The sequence below is a fragment of the Chlamydotis macqueenii genome, chromosome 1 (assembly GCF_036417535.1).
Source record: "Chlamydotis macqueenii isolate bChlMac1 chromosome 1, bChlMac1.mat, whole genome shotgun sequence".
Lineage (NCBI taxonomy): Eukaryota > Metazoa > Chordata > Aves > Otidiformes > Otididae > Chlamydotis > Chlamydotis macqueenii.
The window spans coordinates 187,110,031-187,132,438 of NC_141556.1; the positions used below are offsets into that span (position 1 = coordinate 187,110,031).

The following is a 22,408-nucleotide window of genomic DNA, read 5'->3' on the forward strand; positions in this document are numbered from 1 at the left end:
AACCCAGCATCCTATTTTGGTTACTATTTGTGCTTTCATTCTTCCTGAATCATTTGAGGAACACCTGCAATATATGAATGACCTTTGAGGATGTGCAAAATTTGCAAAGACTTGAGTAATCCATTCATTTGTGAAATTCACAAATATCACAGTGTAATATTCAGGTTTTAAAGTTTTGACCTAATCTATTCAGATAAGCAAGTGACTAATAGAAGTTACTACAGTCAGGTAACATAGGAAATGTCACCACAGGCATTTGCTTCACAATGCTATTTTAAGAGTAAGTATTCCTCCTGCACATATTCCACAATCCTTATTTTCCCACTAGTTCAGGAAAAACTTTGTAAGATTTTGCTTGAGAACTCCACAGCACTACCAGAAAAGTAAAGCTTAGAATATGCCTTCTAGTATTGTCCAGACTAAGATGCACAATCTTAAAATCTGCCAGCTTTCCAGCCCGTTATTTTTCAGGCAAGCCTGTCCTGGCAGTTGCTCATTTTATACAACACTGCTGCATTTGCACAGATCCCTTCAGGCCTTAGATGAAATAGAAAAGCTAAGTACCTCTTTGCAATATTTAGTGACCGCCACTCCTAAAGGATGCTCACTGCTGGCTTCTGCAGTGCCAACTACTGCCAGTACCTTCTTCAGAGAGAGCACAGCTGTGTCTCCCAGCAAAAGCACCCTCATGACTTTAGGAACTCCGCAGGTGATGGTCCCAGTTTTATCAAACATCACAGTCTTGATCTGCAAGAAATAAACCAGGGTTACTGCCTAAGCCCTGTGAGCACAGGGATGCTCATATGCTTTAGGCACATAAATACAGGCAAGACCTTAATAATCAGCTAATGACGTCCACACCAAGACAGAACAAACTGACAAAAGTAGAGATTTCTGTATGTACCTTGAACTGTCTATACAGTAGGTCTCCTTATGCTTTCTTATTCATTCCCCATACAGTGATTTCACTGAAGCTACAACATCATCCTGTACCTGTATCAGGATCTCAGGCAATAGAGTCATTGCAGGACTTGCACTATCCTTTCTGTGCGCGTGTATGTATTCACACGCAGAATTCACATAATGGCACCTTAATCACTTTTACCACAAGGTATATGATGCAAGGAGGGTTTTTACAAATGCTGTTCTAAACAATTAACAATAGCAGTGAGGAAAGATAACTCAGGGAGTTATGTGGTGATAGAGCAAGTGGGGAGATTGCAAAAAATTGCAACAAGTTCCAGAAACAACCACCTAACCAAAACCAACCTCATGCTATCCATCAAATTCAGCAATCACTTGTTAGCCAGCACAAATGGTCTTGAGAAATCAGGAATGAAACAAAAAACACAGCCCCACATACACTGAAACCCAAAGCTAAAGTAAATTCTAATCCTAAAAATAAACACAGCACAGACAAACACAAGAACCAAAAAAAAACCTCAACAAAGTAGGCACTATTTTCATTCACAGCTATTCCACCCCACCAACGTTGCAGAATCCAACATGTCACCTAATTTTCCAAGCCCTGACCCTAGGTAAAATGTCCTGACACTTATTAGCAGACATTTTGGGTTGTTTTTTTTTGTTTGTTTTTTTTTTTCAGAGCTGTGGAAAAACTTCCAGTCTATGCTTTGTAATGTCCAGTAAGAACAAGAATTATCAGTCTGATTAACTTATTCTTACCATCCTTTTAACTTAAAATGTTCTGCATATGTCTAATCCAGTCTGCCATAGCATGGTTTGAACTCATATTCTTTTCATTGGTGTAGACATGTCAAACCTCCTCTGCTCCTCTGCCTTCAATCTCCTCCTCCTCTTTTAATCAGTTTTCTGTCTTTGAAGGGCTTTTTCTGCCCCCCTCCCATCTTTTTTTTCTGTACACTAAACCAACTTCAATTAATTCTTTTACATCCTGCATTTTAAACTACTGGTCATGAACAATATACATTTCACAACAGCCCTCTGAGGAAAGAAGGAAAACATTGGATCATTTGGCGTCTTTGCAGAAGAGGTAAGGAGAATGCAAAAGTCAGAAACCTCTGAAGTCATGCAGAAGATTAGCAGCCTCACTGGCATAAGACTGCAGGAATTGTTGGCTCTCAACATTTTGCTGTGACTGCTTTGAAGAAAGAAGGTCAGATCTGGCTTCTTTACCTTAATGAGCAGCAATTAATAGGAAAAAGAAAAAAAGAAGTACAAACCCAACATTCTGCAGTCTTTATCTGGATCAGCAGGACTCCCTGGGAAATTTTATTTCATGTAGTAACAGCTGGGTAAGGTACAAAATTACAGAATGAACTACTAACCTTGTGTGCCATTTCCAGGGGTTTTCCACCTTTGATGAGAATACCATTCTGCGCAGCAACTCCTGTGCCCACCATCACAGCTGTGGGGGTAGCCAAGCCTAAAGAACAGGGGCATGCAATGCTCAGCACAGTGATTGAGGTTTGAAACGCAAACCTCAGTATTAGTTCAGTTTTTGAAACATGTTTGTTCTGATTCTACAAGAAAAAGGAAGAAAGGGAAAAAAAAAGAAAGAGAAGTATAATTGCTGATAGAAGATAACACAGATGTACAATCAATCACAGTCATTTCAAAAAACACATTTATCCGGAAACCTCCAGCATAGGAAAGCAATATATTATTGTGACTGTAATGGTAGAGAAAGTTCAATGTTATGAATTGTTTATGGCAGTATTTTCTGGGGGGTTTTTTGCCACTCAAGCACACATATGCTTGACTCTGCTCTCAGGCTCCCAGATAACAATATAACTTGCTGGCATTTCCTTTATAGCTTAGCAAAGGAGAATCCTATTTCCAGGTACATAGATCCCCACAGTTGCTGAGCACAGGATATACACATCCTAATGATAACAGAAGCTCATCTTCTTTCTAAAGCCAAACTCACTATCTGCCATCACGAACAAGGATGTCCAAAAAAAATTCAAGCATGATATGAATGGCTCAGCTCCTTTCAGCGTGGTTATAGATCATACTTAGTCCAGAAAGACTGCCAATTATTTCAGTTTGTAGGAACCCCATGCAGAACTAAGGGGTAAATGCAAAAATATATTTATACCTGCAGATGATAGATTTTAATTAGTGTAATTATCTGCTCTGTGTAGAAAACACCACATTGTACAAAAGTATTTGTCAGGTTGCAACATCAAACCCTACATACAGACAGCATATTAGTTACACTGGAAGATATCCTAACACCAAAATCCAGCTCTTAATGAAATTACTTACAGGAAAATATTTTTGAATAACATCAAAGTTTATAAAACCAATTGTGATCCATACTATCAATGTCACTGTTGAAATGATGATGATAAATGGAACAAAATATCCACTAAACTTATCTGCCAGTTGCTGTATGGGTGCCTATAAAAAAGAAGAACAAGTATTTGCATTTTTATGATCAAAATGTGTAAATATGTAGAGTTCATTGAAATATCTAACAGTCTTTATCTGAATCTTTTTTGAAGTCTGGAAAAACACAGTTTTCTGAACAAGTAAATACATGAAAACTTAGAATCATTTTCTTATTTAATTAAAATCTGTGAATAAGGTTTTCTTTTCTATTATTTTTACCTTTGACATCTGAGCTTCCTCCACCAATTTTACAATTTGTGCCAGGGTGGTATCGTTACCAACATGAGTTGCATTAACAAGAACTGAGCCATGTGCATTTATAGAACCAGCAATCACTGTGCTCCCAGGCTTCTTAGTGACTGGCATAGCTTCCCCTAGAAAGACAAGATAAGAATAAAGGAGCCAATACTCCTAATAACAGTGAACATAGTCCATTAGCACACAGCTCACTCTATGCTAGCAAAATCTGTATGCTAAGCAATAATGACAAAAAAAAATCACATATTAGAATCATAGAATCATAGAATGGTTAGGGTTGGAAGGGACCTTCAAAGGTCATCTAGTCATTGTATAGCTCTGGCTAGTAAAGACATGTATAAGTGGTGTCATACTTCTACAAACCTTTTCTAGGTTTAGTTTCAAAGGAAATGCTGTTTCCTTAGTCCTAACCCTCCAGTATGCCACTCCTCAAAGGACCAGGAGCAAATTGGTTGTAATTGCTAGGAATTTCTCCAATTAATACTTTGCACAGCCATGGGAGTTTGAGCAATCTGTCTCCATTTCCACCACCATCAGTTTTCAAAGTCTCAAAAAGTTGTCTCTGTGGCAAAGCTTCTGTTCTCACACTGCCTCTTCAAGAATACTGGCTCTGCAAAATCTTTATTTTCCCTATTTTTAGGGTTACTGATAATGACTGGTTCTCTTAAATTAAGAGTGTGCCTGTTCCCCAAGCAAAGTAAATACATAACTAAAACAATCAAGCTAGTGACAATGTAAATTTTTTATATCCTTTACCTTATTTATAAGAATTACATGATAAAGTAAATCCTTATTATATTTACAAAATGAAATTAAAATGTCAGAAGCTGTGAAAAAGTCGCATGACCCTTAATGAGCATCAAGTCGTGAGGCTTTCTTTCCCTCTCCTTGCTCACTGGGTGATCCTTGTTGGAACCCCTGTCTGGTGCCCATGCGTAAACACCCCAACATCTCAGTAACATTTCCCCATCGCCCTTCAGAAGCTATTTCTGAGAAAGTACCATCTCTACAAATACATTTCATTTCTCCCATAAGATTTTTGAAATAATGACAAAGTGTTTAGACTCTACCAGTCCCATCAGTATGTTAGTAAAAGTGACCAAACAGCTGAAATTCTTAATTTTTTTAGGGTATATGCAGACACAGGATTTGGATTCAAGCTCACAAAGATCAGACACAGTGTCCGTTAAGGTTGGGGGCTATTTAGTTGGGTCTGCTCTCTTTTCTTGTAAGAAAGTGTTCTAGATTTCACTGCTTTGCATAAGTGTAAGGGAAGTTACCAGTAATGAGAGACTCATCTGCCATAGAACTGCCTTCAATGACCTTTCCATCCACCGGGAACTTTCCACCAGGAACAACCTTTACGATATCACCCCTTTGAACCAGTTCAACAGCTACCTGCTCCTCCCTGCAAAAGTCACAAGTGGAACAGATAGATTATTTACTGTATCAGCTTCAATAGAATAATAATGCTTCCACATTGACTTCATCAAGCCTAGCCTGTGCACCCAGGCAGGGGTTTTGAAGGGTTCATAAATATTTACCTGACAACAGAGTGGTCAGGTCCAAGAGTCACCACAGTGGCTTCTGTGGCTTGAAGAGATATAAGTTTAGCAAGAGCTTCTGACGTCTTGCTCTAAGAAACAGAGGTAAATATTTAAGATATGCTGAGATATATGAACGCTGATGTCTATTTAACACAATGATCCATGAACTCTACATTACCATAATACAGGCTACTACACATATCAGAAATATCTATCTCAAAATTCCTCTCAATAGTTTTATTCTATTCTCATCATAAATGCACAATTTTTAGTGAAGATTAGTTACCTTGGCTATGTGTTCCAGCCATCTCCCAAGGGCAATGAACACGAACAGCATCGGAGGAGTGTCAAAGAAAGTGACAGGGCTTTTCTCTGCCTTTTCAATTATCGCTACCATCAGGATCACACACGAATACACATAAGCAATCGTCGTGGCCAGCACGATGAGCACATCCATATTGGCCGTCTTGTGCCTCAGTGATTTGTAAGCTTGTACGTAAAAGTACCACCCACCAAGAAACTGTTGGTGTAAGCATGGACAGACTCATATTATGATCACAGGAGTGAAAGCAGGGAGTACCTAATACAATACAGTAGAATTATAAACACGTAGTATATAAGGGAAGGCATTGCTGTCCCATGCAAATTTTATATTGACCTAACTCCAGTGGAATGGTCTACTAGGAGGCTCACTCCATTGTCATCCTCTCAATTGCATTTCCTTGCTCTCAAAACAACTCCGTCAGCTCAATATGATCCTTTTCCTCAGCAACGCAAAGTAAACAAGGCATAGAAGTTGAAGGCAGTTACCTGTAGCTACCCAATTAGTTTGCAGCTGATCAGGTATTTCTTCATTTTACCATTACCTCCCCCACTTGGAAAACTATCTGACACAACTTTGTCAGGAGTGCTGTGAGCAATAACAGAATGGATAACGTGCAGAAAAATGCCACTTCATTCTGCACAAACGGTATGGACAAAAGGGCAGGTTTAATCTACTAAACCTTTCCTGTCTCCTGTCTTTATCACATCAGATTACATAAATGGGAGATTAATAGAAAGCAAACCCCTAGGAAGTACTGTGGACATACCTGAACAAAAGTGCACAGGACAAAGAAGAGAAGATTTAAAATAGATAATCCAGGAATGAGATTCTGTTCCAGCACCATAGATCCATGGTGCTCACCGTCAGGTATTAGCATATAAATCATTAGGATTAAGACAGGGATACCAAACAGTAGGCTGCACAAGAAAGATTTCCTCCACCTGAAAAGCAGAAGCTGTAAATCCCTGGTTGTCACATACCCCACAGTACTCAGGCCAAACAGTAAGCTCGCAGCGCAGAATTTGGGGTATCAGTACTGTACTAACACAACTTCGGGATCTTTGGGAAAGATCTAACAGTTCGGGACAGTTTCAGTGTCTCTTACATGTTTAACTGTACAGACTTCTATCAGTTAAAAACTGAAACTAATGAAAGTATTAAAAGCACTTGAACCAAAATGGCAAATTGTAAAATTAAATATGCTTTACAAGGATAAGCTAAATCAACTGGGAAGGTCCAGGGCCGGGGAGGGCAGGGGGGAAGCGAGTTACAACAGATGATCTATACAAGTTCATTAAAGAGAGAGAAAGATAAATACTTACTGCTGTATTTCTTTTTTATGATCCAAGTTATGTGCATTTGGAACTCTTCTAGCCACGGAAGCATGAAAGCCAATTTCCTTTTTATTGAAAAGGGAAGAAAGATGAGTTAGTTTTGATTAAACTAACCATATTACTTATAGCATATTTAAATGACACTATTTTTAGAAGAAATGTCAGAAAAGGACACTGTTCCATATTTAATAAATGCCAACTTCTTATTTATTTTTAGATCCTGCCAATAAGAGAGAGTATTTCAGACAGTACTCAAAATGTGAACTGCAAAGGATTTCTGCTACCTATACATGGACACAGTGTGTAGATGCAGTAAGTATCCCAGATTTCTTAGGCATAGGAAGCTCCTACTGACAGCTGGAGTTCTGCAGCCCTCCTCCACAAGGGAAATTTATGGCCTTTCATCTCCACTGCAATAAATATGAGAGAATGGGAAATACCACAAAGGAAGACAAAAATGTACAAACCACTGCGCTAGTCAACCTTGCAAGCATCTCCTTAACACTACAGACAATTGAGTAGATAAACTTGCAGTTGAAAATCAAAGTGACTAGAATAAGTTTCAACCTGTAAAATAACAAAATGCAAGGCAAAGTATCCCAGAAATGAATACATGCAAAAAGCCGGTTTTGATGGATGCTTCGGTGAGTTACTGCAGTAGAATCAGCCCCCTGCCCTCACCCCTCAAAGCCACAAAAAACCCAAAGCACACTTGAAAACATGATACATTTAAACTTTGGATCTGCACCATGACATTCTCCTGTGGCAAGATGCTCTTTACAGAACTACTCTGCCAGCCTGAAGAGTCTACTAGTTAACAGGTTAATCACTGCTGCTGCATCCATTCTGCAGTCTAGGAGCTTTTTTTCTGAGTAAATACTCTAGAACACGAAAGGCAAACAGTCTCTGCTATCTTCCTGACTACTCACTGTGTGCGCCTCATACAGTAAGTTCTCTTCCCTTCTGGTGGCGCAGAGAAGGAAAAAGTTTTGTCCACACCTGGACCATGGTAGCAGCAGATTTTATGGTCTGTGTGGTTACTGGCAAGCCAGGATTTTTTTTTCCTTTAGTGGCTGTATCACTAGCTCTTTCGTTTAAAAAGTTCTTCTCTGAATTGATGTGGGAATAAATGCCAGTGTATACAGAGATATGCAATACTTGTGGTATAAGCTGTTGCACAACTCCTTTTACAGCCTTCTTCACTGGCAAGAGAAAGTAGTATTTTTTTCTGAAGTATTAACACTTCACCGAAAAGACTGGAAATCAGAGATACATGATTCTACAAGCAGAACTGCAAAGAATTACTATATGACCCTTTCACTAGATATAGATAAAAAAGTTTATTTTTGTAGTTTTTAGGGGGTTTTTTTAGAGTAACAACCTGGGATACTATGCACTACTGTGGAGCACAGTAGCTCCACCACACAATCATAAAAACATATGGCAGATGTCATCTGCAACAGTCAGTGAAACCTCTCAAATATCAGCTGCTTTATTTCTTTTTTAGCTTCACCTTATAATTGCCCAAACATAAAAAATTTCTAAAGTCTACCTCAATTATTTTTATAATATCTCGAGGTCCAGTAATTTCAGGATCAAACTGGATGTGAGCTTTGCAAGTAGCAAGTGCAACTGAGGCGTAGAATATGCCATTCGTTCTCATGAGTTTGGATTCAATATTGTGAACACAAGAAGCACAAGTCATCCCTGTAATCTAAAGAAAAGACAAATTTAGGTACAGTTAGCAGTCTGCTACATTCACAAAGTATTTGGGGATGAATTTGAGACAAGGCCTCCCCATGTCACAAAGGTACTAATGACTATTCAAGCTCTGCTGGTACTGACCCAAAGCCTCAGCATGATGATTTTGTAGAGTTGTCTTAAATGAAACCAAGTTGAGAACATAAATATCCACTTTTATTATAAAAATCTGCAACCAGCAGCTATTTACACAGCTATGTACTTGTACATTGTAGTTACTGTAATGGTATTGCTAATAAAGTTCTGTCAATAGCTGTACTAACATTGCCAAAGTCAAACTCTGCATGCGTAACCTCATCTCACTTAAAGTTTCCTGTGGCTTCAGTAAGGCATGCTCCCACTTTCTGCTCTATTAGTACAACTGCAGACTGGCGTTACCTGTCTTGCAGTAGGCAGATGTCAGAGAATAAAAAGACTTTTGAAGGATCTGTCCTTCATATAAACAATTTACTAATTTTACCCAAAGTTCTCAGACTTCTGTACAGAGCCCCAGGCATTATCAACACATTCTCAGTTGCTCAGAGTCTGTACTGTTGACTGAATTGCCTTCACAGAAAAGTTCTGGTTTATTTCTCCTTGCTAAGAAAAGTCTATTCTGACATACAGCTATCACTTTTTATTTCAGTGCCTTTGGACAGGTTCTTCTAAGACAAGTTGATTTCATCTTTTCAGCAATTACGAAAAAATAGTGGCACCAGCCAGGACTGACGTGCTGAAGCCACAACTCCTTAAACAAAAGTATTTGCAAGAAAATGCTTCTTCCAGACCTGGCTTTTCCAAAACCAACATATCATTTCAAATGCACATGACTTACAAGAAGCTCCACATTTCCTTCTGTGTCTGCGTGATCTTCTATGACGGTAGCTTCAAAACCCAAATTCTGGATCAGCTGTGCTATTTCAAGAGGCTGTATGAATTCTGGCTTGTATTTTATCTCTGCTTTACCTGCCATCAGTGCTACCAACACTGAAACAATTCCTGCAGTGGCAATAATTAAAAATATTAGACAATGTAGCTTCTTTGATGGGAAGAAAAGTAAATATCACAAGTGATTGACAATGAGGGCTGCAACGACTTAGAGATGTTATAAGCCTAATGATTTCTCTCTGCCTCCTTTTAGTGTTGTTACCTAGCCACAACAGCAAAGTTTTTACTGAGATCCAGCCACGCTGCAGTTCCCTTTAGCAAGGAGAGGAACCACATGAGTTACACAGGGAAGGAGGTGAGTTTTGCTATGATCTAATGAGACAAAAAGGATGTTCAGAAGCAATCTTTGCAGTCATTGCTGCAAGCTCTACCCTGGACTATGTAAGTTTGGAAAGCTCTAAACAAACCCCACAGCACAATGCTAGGCCTTTTTCTTGTTTTTCCCTTCGTTTTTTTTTCTTCCTTTTTCTTTTTTTTAATAAAGAAAACCACAGAAATCTACATTTAGAATTGAAAAGCAAAACATAAAAAATCACAGGAAAAAAAAAAATTGTTCTGAAGTGCTAATGGTTTGTCAGATTTTTAAATCAAGGCAGTGAGACCATCACTGAGAGACTAACTGAGGGCACAGGAATCAATAAGCAAAGCCCTCCAAAGGCATGCCTACACAAATTAAATCAGACATTTGCTGAGGCTCATCTGCTCATCTTCTATATGGCCAGAGGAAAGGCAGCTCCAGTCTGCAGATTTCTAACGTAATAAGCTTTGCTGTGCCTGAGCTAATATAATTACCCAGGCACTGGAACCACACATTTGTTTGTACCTGCTTGTGCAAATGTGCCCTGAAGGGTGTTTCACATCACAATTGTGTCAGAGCTTTCAACAGCTCTGGAAGAGATGGATTGCTCTGGAAAGCAGTAAGGCCCTGAACACTAGATGGGAACCATTTTTCTGTTCTTGTCTTAAGCCTTATTTGAAATTTTTATCACATTACAACAATTAAAATACGCGTAAGTCCATAGGGTTTGTCCACCAGTGCAGAATGATAGTTAAACAGTGATATCATTCAATTAAGAAAGAGCATTAAGTCTCTTTAACGTCCAGATGTTGTACCACACACAGCCTCTTCCATTAATCCCATTAAATACCTTTTCTATCCCATAGTCCCTTATAGACTCATTATAGGAATCTTAAATTTATTACCATCTTCTTTCTGCAAATTTCTTTCAATTGTAGACACACATGATGCACAGGTCATGCCCGTGATTTGTAAAAAACACTTTTCAGCTGTCACTCTGCTGGGCTGGTTTGACCCATCGAGGTGAGGACTGCCTGGAAGAGCATCTGAGGCACAGCCTTGGTGAGGAGGCTCTGGAGCTCGAGGCTGCACGGCAGCATTGCTGGCATCAGGCTGGACCCTGCATTCTCCAGTGGCGGTATCTTGAACAAATGCACAATAAACTGAATAAACACTCTTTACAGTGCAATTGGATGATATAAAACTACAAGTAGGTCACATTTATCAATCATGCAAAGTCTCTTGGTTGTTTGAAAGGTGACAAAGTAATCTTGGTCTCTTCATGGAAACAATATAGATGGTTACTATGTGTATAACGATATATGCTCACCAGTAGCACTTGCATGACCATTTAACTCTACAGAACTGGTTTTCCAGTCTCAGATGGCGAATTCCCTCTAATTTCAATGCCTAGACCTGACAGTTACCTCCACTCAATAAAGATATACCGGTATCTAGAGGGTCCTTATTCAGCACAGAGAATGAATCCATTCTGTACTTGTTGTCATCTATGCAGGACTCACAGCACCTCTTCTCAAAATGTTTCTCTTTATGGCACAATATTTACGCTGCAAGTACTGCAAAACAAGTATTTGCAGCACTTAGAGGACTTCCACAAATACAAGTCTGTTGCAATCATTTTTGTTCTTTACCAGATACTGAACCAATACCCAAGAGCTCCAGATGCGTTCACAAACTGCCTTCCCTGGGCAGAGGTTTGTGTAAAGGAGCAAGAGTTGCTTCAGAACACATTAAACACAGGGGCTCCCCTCCTTTTCCACAGATGAATCGGGAGGTCTCCCACCAACAAATTATAAACCAAACATATCATAATTAAACACCACATACAGGCTTCTCCTCATTTGTAGTAGTCCCATAGATTCAGAGTGATTGGATCCATGAGAAAAGCAAATAGAGTGTGGTCGGTCGCGATCAAACTAATTCAGTCAACGTAAAACACATCAGTATCTCAAAGCAAATCCATTGAGTTGAAGCAGATAAATGTTGCCACATTTGAAATTAGCTAGAGAGGAGATTGTGCACCATAGCAACCTCTTAAACATTGAGCATATCTACAAAATGTACAAACTGTTCTGCAGCTGACATGTTAAAGCATCTGTTCCCACCTGTACCAGCATTTTGGCACTTATCTAGCTGAAAGTAAAGCTTAGTAAAGAAGAGCTGGTAAAAATACTCAAAAAATAAAGGTCAAAGGATTAGCACACTAAAAACGATATTTTATCTAGGTAAAAAGTGGTTTTAAATGAAAGATATTTCATTAAGTGGTGGGACTTTTTTAGTATTTTGGAACGTAAACTAAAACATTCACTTTGATAGATCTACTCACAGCAGCCTGTAGACATACTAGGAAACCTACTTCAGGAGGTAAGAGGATTGGCTATTTGAAGGACCTTGTACCAACTTTATAGAATCATAGAATGGTTAGGGTGGGAAGGGACCTTCAAAGGTCATAGAATCATAGAATCATAGAATGGTTAGGGTTGGAAGGGACCTTCAAAGGTCATCTAGTCCAACCCCCCTTCAAGAAGCAGGGACATCTCCGACTAGATCAGGTTGCTCAGAGCCTCATCCAACCTGGCCTTGAACTTCAGACCTTTTGGCTTCATAATGTAACCCAGCTCTTCTACCCGCTAGTGCAGTTACTAAGGGCTGAAACAGGGTGCTTCACAGCTGAAATCTCTCTCCCTTGCTAAGTGAAATTAGATCAGGCCAGTCCCTTAGAAAAGATAATGCCTATGTGTTGTTTTAAGGGTTCCTCTCCAGAAGAGAGTCTCAACACAGGTGTCACATGGCCCAGTTTGGCACACTACCCACAGAAGCAAAACCAGTTACCTGTCAGCACAGAAGCATCAAACCCCATGTCTTCTATGGCAGCTCTTAACTCTTCTCCATTAGTGACAGCTGGATCATAATGTATGGTCCCAGTTCCATCAGCTAGAGAAACTGCTATGCGTTGCACTCCTTGTCTCTGTGATATGGTCCCTTCTATGGACTGCACACAGGACTTGCAGGTCATGCCATCAATCCTAATAACAGCTGTGCATGTCGTGTCTTGCAGCGACTCTCTGAAGAGATCACACTGCAAAGCAGGTGATGGAGACGCTCCCTTATTAATTTCTGAACCATTAAAGAAACATACTTTAAAGTTTCCAGGTGGAAGGGATTCAATAGCTTGCTGCAAAGTTGACAGGGTAATTAAATTTGGGCTATACTGTACAACAGCACGTTTATGCTCCAAAGACACTTTAATACTTTGTATGCCAGGAAGATCTGATATATTTCCTTCAATGTTTCTGACACAGGACTTGCAGTGCATGCCTTCTATCTGTACAACCACTGTAGTTGTGCTACTCATCTCGTCGACCAGTGGATCCACCCCGTCACTCTTCAGACTTGCTGGTGTCTCTTTAAGGTTTGCATTCTGCAGGCGCCCAAGATCGAGGACACCCAGCTTCAGAGGGGTTGATTTACTTTTAATGGTGCAGTCATACCCCAGGTTACTGATATGGCTCTTGAGGTCATCAGGCTGAATGATGTAAGGATAGTAAGCAATAATTGCTTCCTGGTTACCAAGTGACACCTTGATTTTCACAACACCATGCAGTTTCCTAATCTTTCTTTCAATGTTGGAGACACAGGACTGGCATGTCATACCTCCCACCCGGAGCTTAACTACTGCTTCTCTCAAGCTTGACAAATTTACGGTTGCTGTTGTCAACCTCTCTTCTGCTATGTTGGCATCAAAGCCCATATCCTGAATTTCCTGGCAGATCTGTTCAGGACTTATTTCCGACTGCAGATACTTTATCACAGCTTTGTTCTGTTCAAGGGAGACTTTAATACTCACAATGCCCTTCACCTTGGAAATTCGGCCTTCTATCGACTGCACACAAGATTGGCAAGTCATTCCCACAACGTTGACTGTCACAGTGTGTTCTTGGGAAGATGGAGAGGGCACAGTTTCTAAGCTCTCTTCATAGCCCATGTTGTCAAAAGCAAAATTGTGTTTCATTGTAGGCTCCAGCTCACAGCCAGGAGGAGAATCAGTGTTGGACAAAGCCTAAAGAGCAAGAGGAAAAATAAAAATAAAATGCATGCATCTTTAGCACTGTAAAAGCAGTAATATTCTGCGAGTGTTCTCAAGCCCGTATGAGACATGCTGTCAAGTCAGTCTATATTGCCAAAACACTTCACAATGTTAACTTACACGTTCAAAATACTACCATTTAGCCATATTACCACAATGATGAATCAGGCCTCTGACATGTCTCTTGAGCAGCAATTGTAAAAATACTCACTAGGGATATAAAAGCAAAATTGTCTCAATATTTCCAATCCATTCACTTAAAACTTGAGCTCTCTGCAGCTACAGGGCACTTTCACTGTGCAGCCTGAGCCCTGCTCTTCAGAGCACATTGTCACCTGCACAAAGTGTCACAGCAGAGTGTGCTGAGTGTCCCTCCACAAATATCAGGAGCCAGCTCAGTTTGTCCAACCTGCCAGTGCTCAATAGGAGTTAAAACCAAAGCAAATCAAAATGCCCACAGAAAACAGAATCAAGAGTTTCCAAAGAGCCTGAAACCAGCTGGAGCAGAGTGGACCAGTTGCGTGATCTCTGAAGACCTGTACGCGTGCACACAAGGGTCCGCATATATACTGATTTTTAACTTAAAATCTATGTCTGACAAAGATTTTAAAAGGCACAGACTTACATGCACATACCTACACTATGGTTCAGTTTCATTAACCTCTTTGTGAGGCACTTAAGGAAGACCATATATTGGGTTGCAAGAACTCACTGGTTTGATCCAACATCAATTTTCAGAATGTAATGGGCAGTATAGAAGGAGATCAGACAGAAGTCGACTATCCATCAGACAGATCACAGGCTCCAAGGTACTGAGACTCTAGAGTTTAGTGCACTCAGCTCAAATGAAAATGAAATATTAAAAAAAAAAGTTATAAAGCCAATGCTTCTCACAGAACAGGTAATCGGAACACTGACTCAGTCATCAAAGGAAATTGCTGCCGCCAAGTGATAAGGAAGATTGAGAAGGTGAGGGACAAGTCCCAGATTATCAGGTTTCATGGAAAGAATATAAAAATTCATGTTTATGCCTTAAGGCAGCTTTAACTACTAAATATCTAGATGCAAGCTACTGCGACAAATCTATACACTTGCCTGCGAAGCCATGGGCATTCAACATGGCATTCAACAAAGCACCTAATGCTGGGCATTAATGCAGGGAGGGGGTCTCCACTCAGTGCTACAAATCTCGTTACTACTACGGAGGAGAAAACTCCCTCCTTGGTACCACAGCATGGATAAGAATGCATTTAGCCTTTTTTTTTTTTTTTTAGGCTGCTTATTAACACTAGACTGCATCCAGTTCATTTGATGCAGTATTCAAAATTCATTAACTTGATTTTGTTTCACGGTTAGACAGCTTGGGAATAATGAGGTCTGAGGTCATGACCAAAATGGCAAAAATTTAATACCAGAAATTTGCTTTCAGCTTTCTCTGTAATGTATTTATTAGAAGAGTAGGAAGAATAGTAGGAAGAGCTTCACCTCTTCAGCATTACGGTGCAGCCCCTTGCTATCCCAATTGCGAGCTCTCCCCCTATACTCCCTCCCTCTTCGCTTGGCCCTCCCATTCTGGGGATGCAGGAGAAGAAGAATCACAGGAATAGTTTATCCCCAACATCCCCTTTTATCTCCCACTCCTAAATGCCTGGCAGTGCCCGAGGCACATACCCAGCAGTTACTGAAATCCCCAATGTACATGGAAATGCACAGCCAGCCTCTTCTTTCAAAACAAAATATAAACAGTTAATCAGATCTCCCTGCAGACGTGGTTCCCTGTTTAAGCACACACAAAGACAATCACGTGCTTACTTCCTCCTATTTGTGCTCTCCCCACACTTAAAAATAATAATATGGCCGCATATATGGAAAAGAAGCCAGACTGCAAATGAAAACACTGTATTTCAGATGCTGCTGGAACTCAAACTTGCATTTATTGTAATGTCTACCTCAAGAAACATTATTTGAATATTGTCCCTTGTCTCCTCTTCTGTATCTCCTGTCCCCAGCGCCCCAAGGACACTTTGCTCGTGGCAGCCAGCTCTTCTCTTTTGCTCTACAAACACCCAGTAAAGTGAAAATCCAGGTGCAAGTTACAGGAGCTCACCCTGTACATATACTTTGGCTTGTATGACAAAGGCATTTGCCTTCTGCGTCCTTTGGCAAAACAGAGCATGAGACATGGGCAAGACGAACATCCTCTGCTCCCTCTGCTCCCCTTCACTGCGTTTCTGGCAGCCACTAGCAGATGAAAATAATGAACCGTCACAGGACTTATGTCCTCCACAGTGTTACCTCCAACCCCACACTCACCAACTGTCTGTTTTCCTAGGTATTCAGTGATGTAAAAGCAATTCAAATCAAAAGTATAGAAAGAAAAGTGCATCCAGTATTTTGAAAGACATAAAAGCAAGGACTGATTCTACTATTTCAAACATCAAAACTTGGCCATCGCTTTGTATTTTGGATAAAAAGCTATCCCAACGTTTAGAAGAATTGGCAAAAATATTTTGTTTGTGATAAAACCAGACATTTATGCTCCATAGGAGAAAAATCTGTGCACAAAGATTTTTAAATGACAAGGGAAAAATTAGAGAGGAGACATGGATATTAAAAAAAAAATCCCTTTAAAAAAACCCGAAAACAAAAAAAATCCACACAAATGTGAAATCATTGAAGAATCTCCCTCAAAAAAAACCCCAGAAATATGCAGGTTCATATACAATATTTACAAAGTCTTCAGTATTGTTTAACAGCTTAAAATAAAAAAAAAAAAGGCAGCACATGAATACATCTATGTGTGTATTTGCAAGACGGGGTGTTTTTACACTAGATCTGAGGAAAAACTAGAGGTTCACATAAGGACACAAAGATGAGGCACGCAGAAATGTGCCCATAGTTTTCCTCAAGCCCACACTAGGTCTCAAAAGAGGGTTTCCTAGTACCAGCTAACACCCACACACAAAATGGCACCTATGAGGTTGTATAGTAATTCAGAGACACCATCTGCAAGAGGATCAGAGAAGCAATCACCGCCAAAAATGCCAGAAAAAAAAAATGTGTCTGGGATTCCCAGGAGTTGCTCCTCCTGCTTATTTCTGCCTAGAGAGAAATCTCAATTAAATAATGAAAATGCCTCTGTCCCTGCATCCGTACAGGAGTGTGAAAGAACTGGCCGCAGTTACGGACTCTCACACCAAAGGAGGCCTGCTTACTTTTAAGGGAAGGTGTACACCAAGTCTGCTTGCTCTACCAGTCTCACACATATTTTTACAGTGACTTGGGGGCAGCAGGAAGAGGCAGAGGATCCTGCTCCCCATTCTAACTGCCTCCAGACAGCAGGAAGGAGATCATCCAACAAGAACATGCCCTGGGGCTGAACTGATTTTTGGGGAAAGCATGGAGGTAGGGCAGTGCAGGGAGACACTGCTGGATTGGGAGCACCAAGCCTCAAGCCCCGGCTTGGCACCCACCTCTTGGTGTTACAGCATCCAAAGCTCAGCTGCAGGTCTGGCGGGAAAGGTGGTCATTGTCCATGGCCTCTACAGCTGGTGGGGTAAAACCGCTCCATCAAGGGCTGCCCTCAGAGGCCTGGCATCAGGTTGCCCCACCATCCCCCAAAATGGCCTATTTCTTTTGGGTACTCCCATTCAGAAGCACAAAGGGCAAGGGCTTAACACAGCAGTGAGGAGATACAGAATAAATATAAGAAAATCAGCTGAACTGGGAAAAAAAACTCCAAAGAACAAGACAGCACTGGGTGAGACCCTTCCATGCAGCACATGGTCACCAGCGTCCTGACAATGAATGCAACCTCATGGCTGTAAATTCAACAAGGTTTGTGCCTCCTCAGCTTTGCACCCCAGCCGCTAGTCATCCCTAGCTGGGTCTCCACGCTCCGTCCACCCCTGTGCTCCATGGTCACCTCATGGGGTGGCTTGTCACCAGGAAAGCCATCATTCTCCACCCCTCCTCCCCTTCCCAAGAGGTGCAGCCACCTCCGAAACACCACCATAAAGCTCCTAGCCTCTGCAGCACGAGGCTAGGCACACCCTGCAGCTCTCCGAACATCACCCACACCGAGATCTGGCATGACTGCTGCTCCTCTCTGGCGCACTGGAAAGGCTTTCCCTCCAGGGCTTCCCGCCCTCCTTTGCCTGTCCTGCAGGGATGCCAGTTTTCATATCCTGAAATTCAAGCACCAGACTCCTCACCGTGATACCAGTCAGTCAGCGAGGAGATGAGGCCTGTCCTATTCACCGCCTTCCCCTCTGCCTCTCCTCGTCTGCTCCTCCACAAGTGCCGGACCTCACTGAACCTCTCGCCAGGTTTTTCCAAAGGTTCTGGGCTGCTTTTCTCCCTGTACCTCCACAAACTGAAACCAGCTATCGCCCTCTTGCCTTCGAGCACACAACTGCTGAAAAATTATCCTATCTGTGTCACTGTTTTAACTTTCCTGCTTTGTTCTTTCACAACCTGCTGATTCATGGCTTTGGATTCAGGCAGGCAGTAACACACAACAGAAAAGCCACATGCTATTAATTAAATACTTCAGATGCTTTCCTATTTTATTATAGATAGCCAGTGAACAACAAAATGAGGACAGAGCAGCTTCAGGAACATCAAAGGTCCCGAGTCTTCAATTTCGTGCCTACAACAGCAGCACTTCTGAGTGCGTAGAAATTCAACTTTCATCCTTCCTAAGAAATTTCAGTGCAACTTGTCCATCCATCTTGTTAGCATGTATTGTTTAAATGTACTATAACTTAAATGGTTGTCCTTCCTTCCCTTCCACCCCCCCTCCGCCCCACAAGCTTAGTGAAGATCATCAAATGTCAGTAGCCACTATTTTCAGTAACTACTTGGAACACAACTTGTTATTTTTCAAATGGTTCCTGAGCCTTAAATGAGGGAAAAATCACCCTCTCCACCTGGATATCAAGACCCAATGAAAATATTACTTTAAAGCAGCCTTTATGGTGCTTTTGTTTTCAAAATACTAAGTTAGTTGCCCTAATGCTTCTGCAAAGAGACTGCTCTTCCCATCTGGGAACAGGTTTCTCCAACAGTACAGGCAAGGGGGAAAGATTTCGGCAGCTTCAGCTAGCCTTACTGAAATGACACCGACATACACCATAGTTAGAGACCTTAACAGGCACTTTTAAATTAAAGGGAGCTGTGTAAACCATGCTTGGTTTAGTGGGAAAGGGGATGGCCTTGTTGTAAACAGATTGTTTAGAATTAAAGCAAAACACTTTGAGATGTTCGTCAGGGCTCCAGTACAAACAACGCATATATCCCAGTGAACTGAATGCAGAAAAGAGATCCTTTGGTAGAGCAAGTCATTTATGTTATTGTTTTCTAGCAAACATTTATAATATAAGGAGTAACTCGAAGCAGAAAAAGCCTTCAGGTATATTTGGTCTGTCCTGGCTGTTATTTCATTCCAGTCTGACACTAATGATTTAAGCCATTCTAAGCATACGCAGTTTCAAAGAACACAAAATTTGTTCTGACAGTTTATTTTCCTTAAATAGTCACAATATTCACTGATCCAAACTACACATAGCTTTTAAATAGTAAAAAACTCTTTTTGAAATAATAAACCTCATCATGTTTTTATCGGCATTTATTTTTCTAAGCCTCTTCTCCATGACACTTAATCTTCAAAAAAAAACCATAGTTACATACAACACTGAATTTTAAAAAATTAAATAATATTGCCACAGATGTATTGTCAAGAACTTTTGCTAGCATTCACTTAGTAGTTATAAATAAACTACTTACCTACAACTAGGATCTTTTAACGTTTCTGCAATTTCTGTTATTCCAGAGAATAACCTGGTATAAGCTGCTGTCAAACTACTCAAGCAATTGCAGTTGAAAATGAAAAATATTAAAATGCTTCCTTACTAAGAACCACCACTCTATATTATTAGAGGTGGAGCTGAAAAACAGCTCATTAGTTACTACAGCATAACTCATCACTAACAACTGCTTTCAAAGATTACTTTCAGAGGATCTCCAGCATTTATGTACTGCTTGGTTTGGGGCAGGCATACATGCTGGGGATTGAGACAATTTAGATAAAGAAGGTTTAACCTCCTTTAATATACAACCCACTTCCCACATGCTTTGTTTTAAATTCTCCAGTTCAGAAACACCTCTTCCCTCCCAACACACACACCAGCTCACTGACCTGGCTTTCAACTGTATTGACGTCTGGCATTCCCATGGAGTAACTCCGCAAAAGTTTCTCTTCTTTCTGCAAGTTACTGCTTGCTTTTACTGGAGATCCTGCCTTGGACTTTTCACTAATAATCAGTAGTTCAGGCACATCATGGGCTGCCTGCTGCTTACGAATAGACACCAGGGTTATGTTTTTGTTGTTTAAAGTAGCTAAGCAGGACAGTTCCCTTTTCATTTTATTGTCCAATTTTCTCTCCATTATCTTTCCAGGCTTTAAATATTGCAAAGCCAAAGGAAAGCTTTATGAGAGCAGTTATTTGGTGCCTTATCAGCCACGCTTCTTTCAGTTACATTTACAAGGGCTAGAAGAGTTCTGCCCCTCTAATCGATGTGCTCATTAGGCATTCATCACGAAATCCCAGATGTAACCTGTGATCCTTGTGTACACTGCTCGCTGCGCTCAGCTACCTGCTCTTCCTGCCAGTTTAAATCTTTCCCACCAATTGGCATCCCTGGCGCTCACCGAACTGCGTCCAGCACTGCTAATCTTTGCACACGGCGTTGCAGGCAAGCTCAGCCAAGGCTGCCTTTCACAAGCTAGTCAAACATGACCTGTGTGCAGCACGCCGGCGCGTAATTAACTCAGCCGGTCCGGCATTAGCTCCCTGTGGCCATGCGTGTGATCACAGCTTTCTGCAAAGGGCGATGCTATTCCACTTCCTTCTTCTGTGATACCACCAGGGATTTCTTGGAGAAAATGTGGTCCTGTCTAACTTTGAAAATGTGCCTATGACTATGTCATTAGGTAAGATTCCTAGACTGAAGGCCTTTCACTCATTTAGAGCATAAGAACATTCATTCTTTGTTTCAAGAAAGAAAAAAAAAAAGAGTATAATTAGTACACTATTTACACTTTTTTAAAATGCATCTCTATTATCAGCAAGCTTTACTAAACAACAAACCAACAAACAAAATGAAATCAACAATTAGTGCCAGGAGGGAAAAAAAAAATAAAAAAATAAAAAAAAAGAAGATATTCCCTTTGGCAAACTCAGTTCCCCTTAAATCCTCTGGGCAATTACAGGAACATTTAATTTAGACAGCCATACATATGCTCTGAGCAACCTGATCTAGTTGAAGATGTCCCTGCTCCTTGCAGGGGGGTTGGACTAGATGACCTTTAAAGGTCCCTTCCAACCCAAACTATTCTATGATTTTGTGATTCTATGATAGGTACCATCACTAGAAGTGCCTTGAGCCAAACCTGGATATATTTCTCTGGGATCGCCCGCAGCAAATTCACAGCACTGTGCTATCTTGGTAAGTGGGATGCCAAGTTTCCCAAGCCAGTCCCTAAGTGCAGTCCACTTCTGAAGACACCCCTGAACAGGGACACCTACAGAATGGCCAAGAAGGGAATTTATATAATACAGTTGATGTGTCACCAGTTCACACCCTCCCTGGCTATGCAGTGACCTCGCTGCACAGGAAAACCTTAAAATAATTGCTTTGCACCTAATCAGAAGCTTTTGGACTTGTTGGAAAAACTCAACAAATCTACTGCTGTGCACAGGTTAGCATACAGGGTCAAAATCTCAGCATAGCTCTTTCATGTCACAAAAAAACCTGAGGGAATAGATGACACTCCACTTGCCTGGCAGGACAAATTCAAATTCTTTTTACTTCCAAAAGCAGAGGTACATCCCTCACACCCTTGCCTCAAAGAGAGTGGTCTAGAAAGCCACCATGCAGGACATTAACATCCTGGCTTGTCTTCCTGTCATAACTTCCCCACAAAGATGAATCCTCCCCTCTGCTCACACCACCCAGTTCTTGACTCCACTTCAGAGTTAAGAACCATCTTCGGAAAAAGAAGGTTTTCTGACAATGAAGCGAAACTCAAAACACTGTTGTAACACTGTTTTGTATCATTGGTTTAATATAAAAGATCGGTGAGAATATTAAACTTAAAAAAAAAAAATATTATTTTGAAAACATTTTGAGAAATGGCCTCTCTAAAGAGTATTACTGCAAAGAGCAAAGCATCTGGGCTCATTCTGTATTTATCAATGAAACCAACTAAAAACACACCTGAATTTAGATGGAACGCTTTTGTGAGAAAGAAAACTGTGTTAAAGATTAAATATTTTCAGAAACTACTGATTTTAACTGGTTTTGAAACAAGCAATTTAAAATTGTACTATTTGACTTATGTGAAAATATTTCATTACAATTTCTTTAAATACTAACACTACATCTACATAAAGATACATATATCATTAA

At 40.6% G+C, this 22,408-nt stretch overlaps 1 protein-coding gene across 2 annotated transcripts in view; it reads right to left on the bottom strand.

The window, feature by feature from the left end:
• Nucleotides 1-20,384, bottom strand: part of ATP7B (ATPase copper transporting beta) — a 28,180-nt gene extending 7,796 nt beyond the window's left edge. Inside the window, exons 1-14 of one of the 2 annotated variants that reach the window (XM_086741956.1) lie at nucleotides 20,136-20,384; nucleotides 12,682-13,909; nucleotides 10,734-10,970; nucleotides 9,418-9,581; nucleotides 8,395-8,556; nucleotides 6,831-6,907; nucleotides 6,275-6,449; nucleotides 5,470-5,703; nucleotides 5,181-5,272; nucleotides 4,917-5,044; nucleotides 3,598-3,752; nucleotides 3,253-3,387; nucleotides 2,310-2,504; nucleotides 565-747 (exon numbers count right to left, since the gene is read on the bottom strand). In XM_086741956.1, the coding sequence (XP_086598082.1) occupies nucleotides 565-747; nucleotides 2,310-2,504; nucleotides 3,253-3,387; nucleotides 3,598-3,752; nucleotides 4,917-5,044; nucleotides 5,181-5,272; nucleotides 5,470-5,703; nucleotides 6,275-6,449; nucleotides 6,831-6,907; nucleotides 8,395-8,556; nucleotides 9,418-9,581; nucleotides 10,734-10,970; nucleotides 12,682-13,909; nucleotides 20,136-20,384 (3,414 nt within the window). Of the gene's footprint in view, nucleotides 1-564; nucleotides 748-2,309; nucleotides 2,505-3,252; nucleotides 3,388-3,597; nucleotides 3,753-4,916; nucleotides 5,045-5,180; nucleotides 5,273-5,469; nucleotides 5,704-6,274; nucleotides 6,450-6,830; nucleotides 6,908-8,394; nucleotides 8,557-9,413; nucleotides 9,582-10,733; nucleotides 10,971-12,681; nucleotides 13,910-20,135 lie in introns of both variants that reach the window. The other variant, XM_086741965.1, reaches the window with a different exon arrangement.
• Between the last annotated feature and the right edge of the window lie 2,024 nt (nucleotides 20,385-22,408).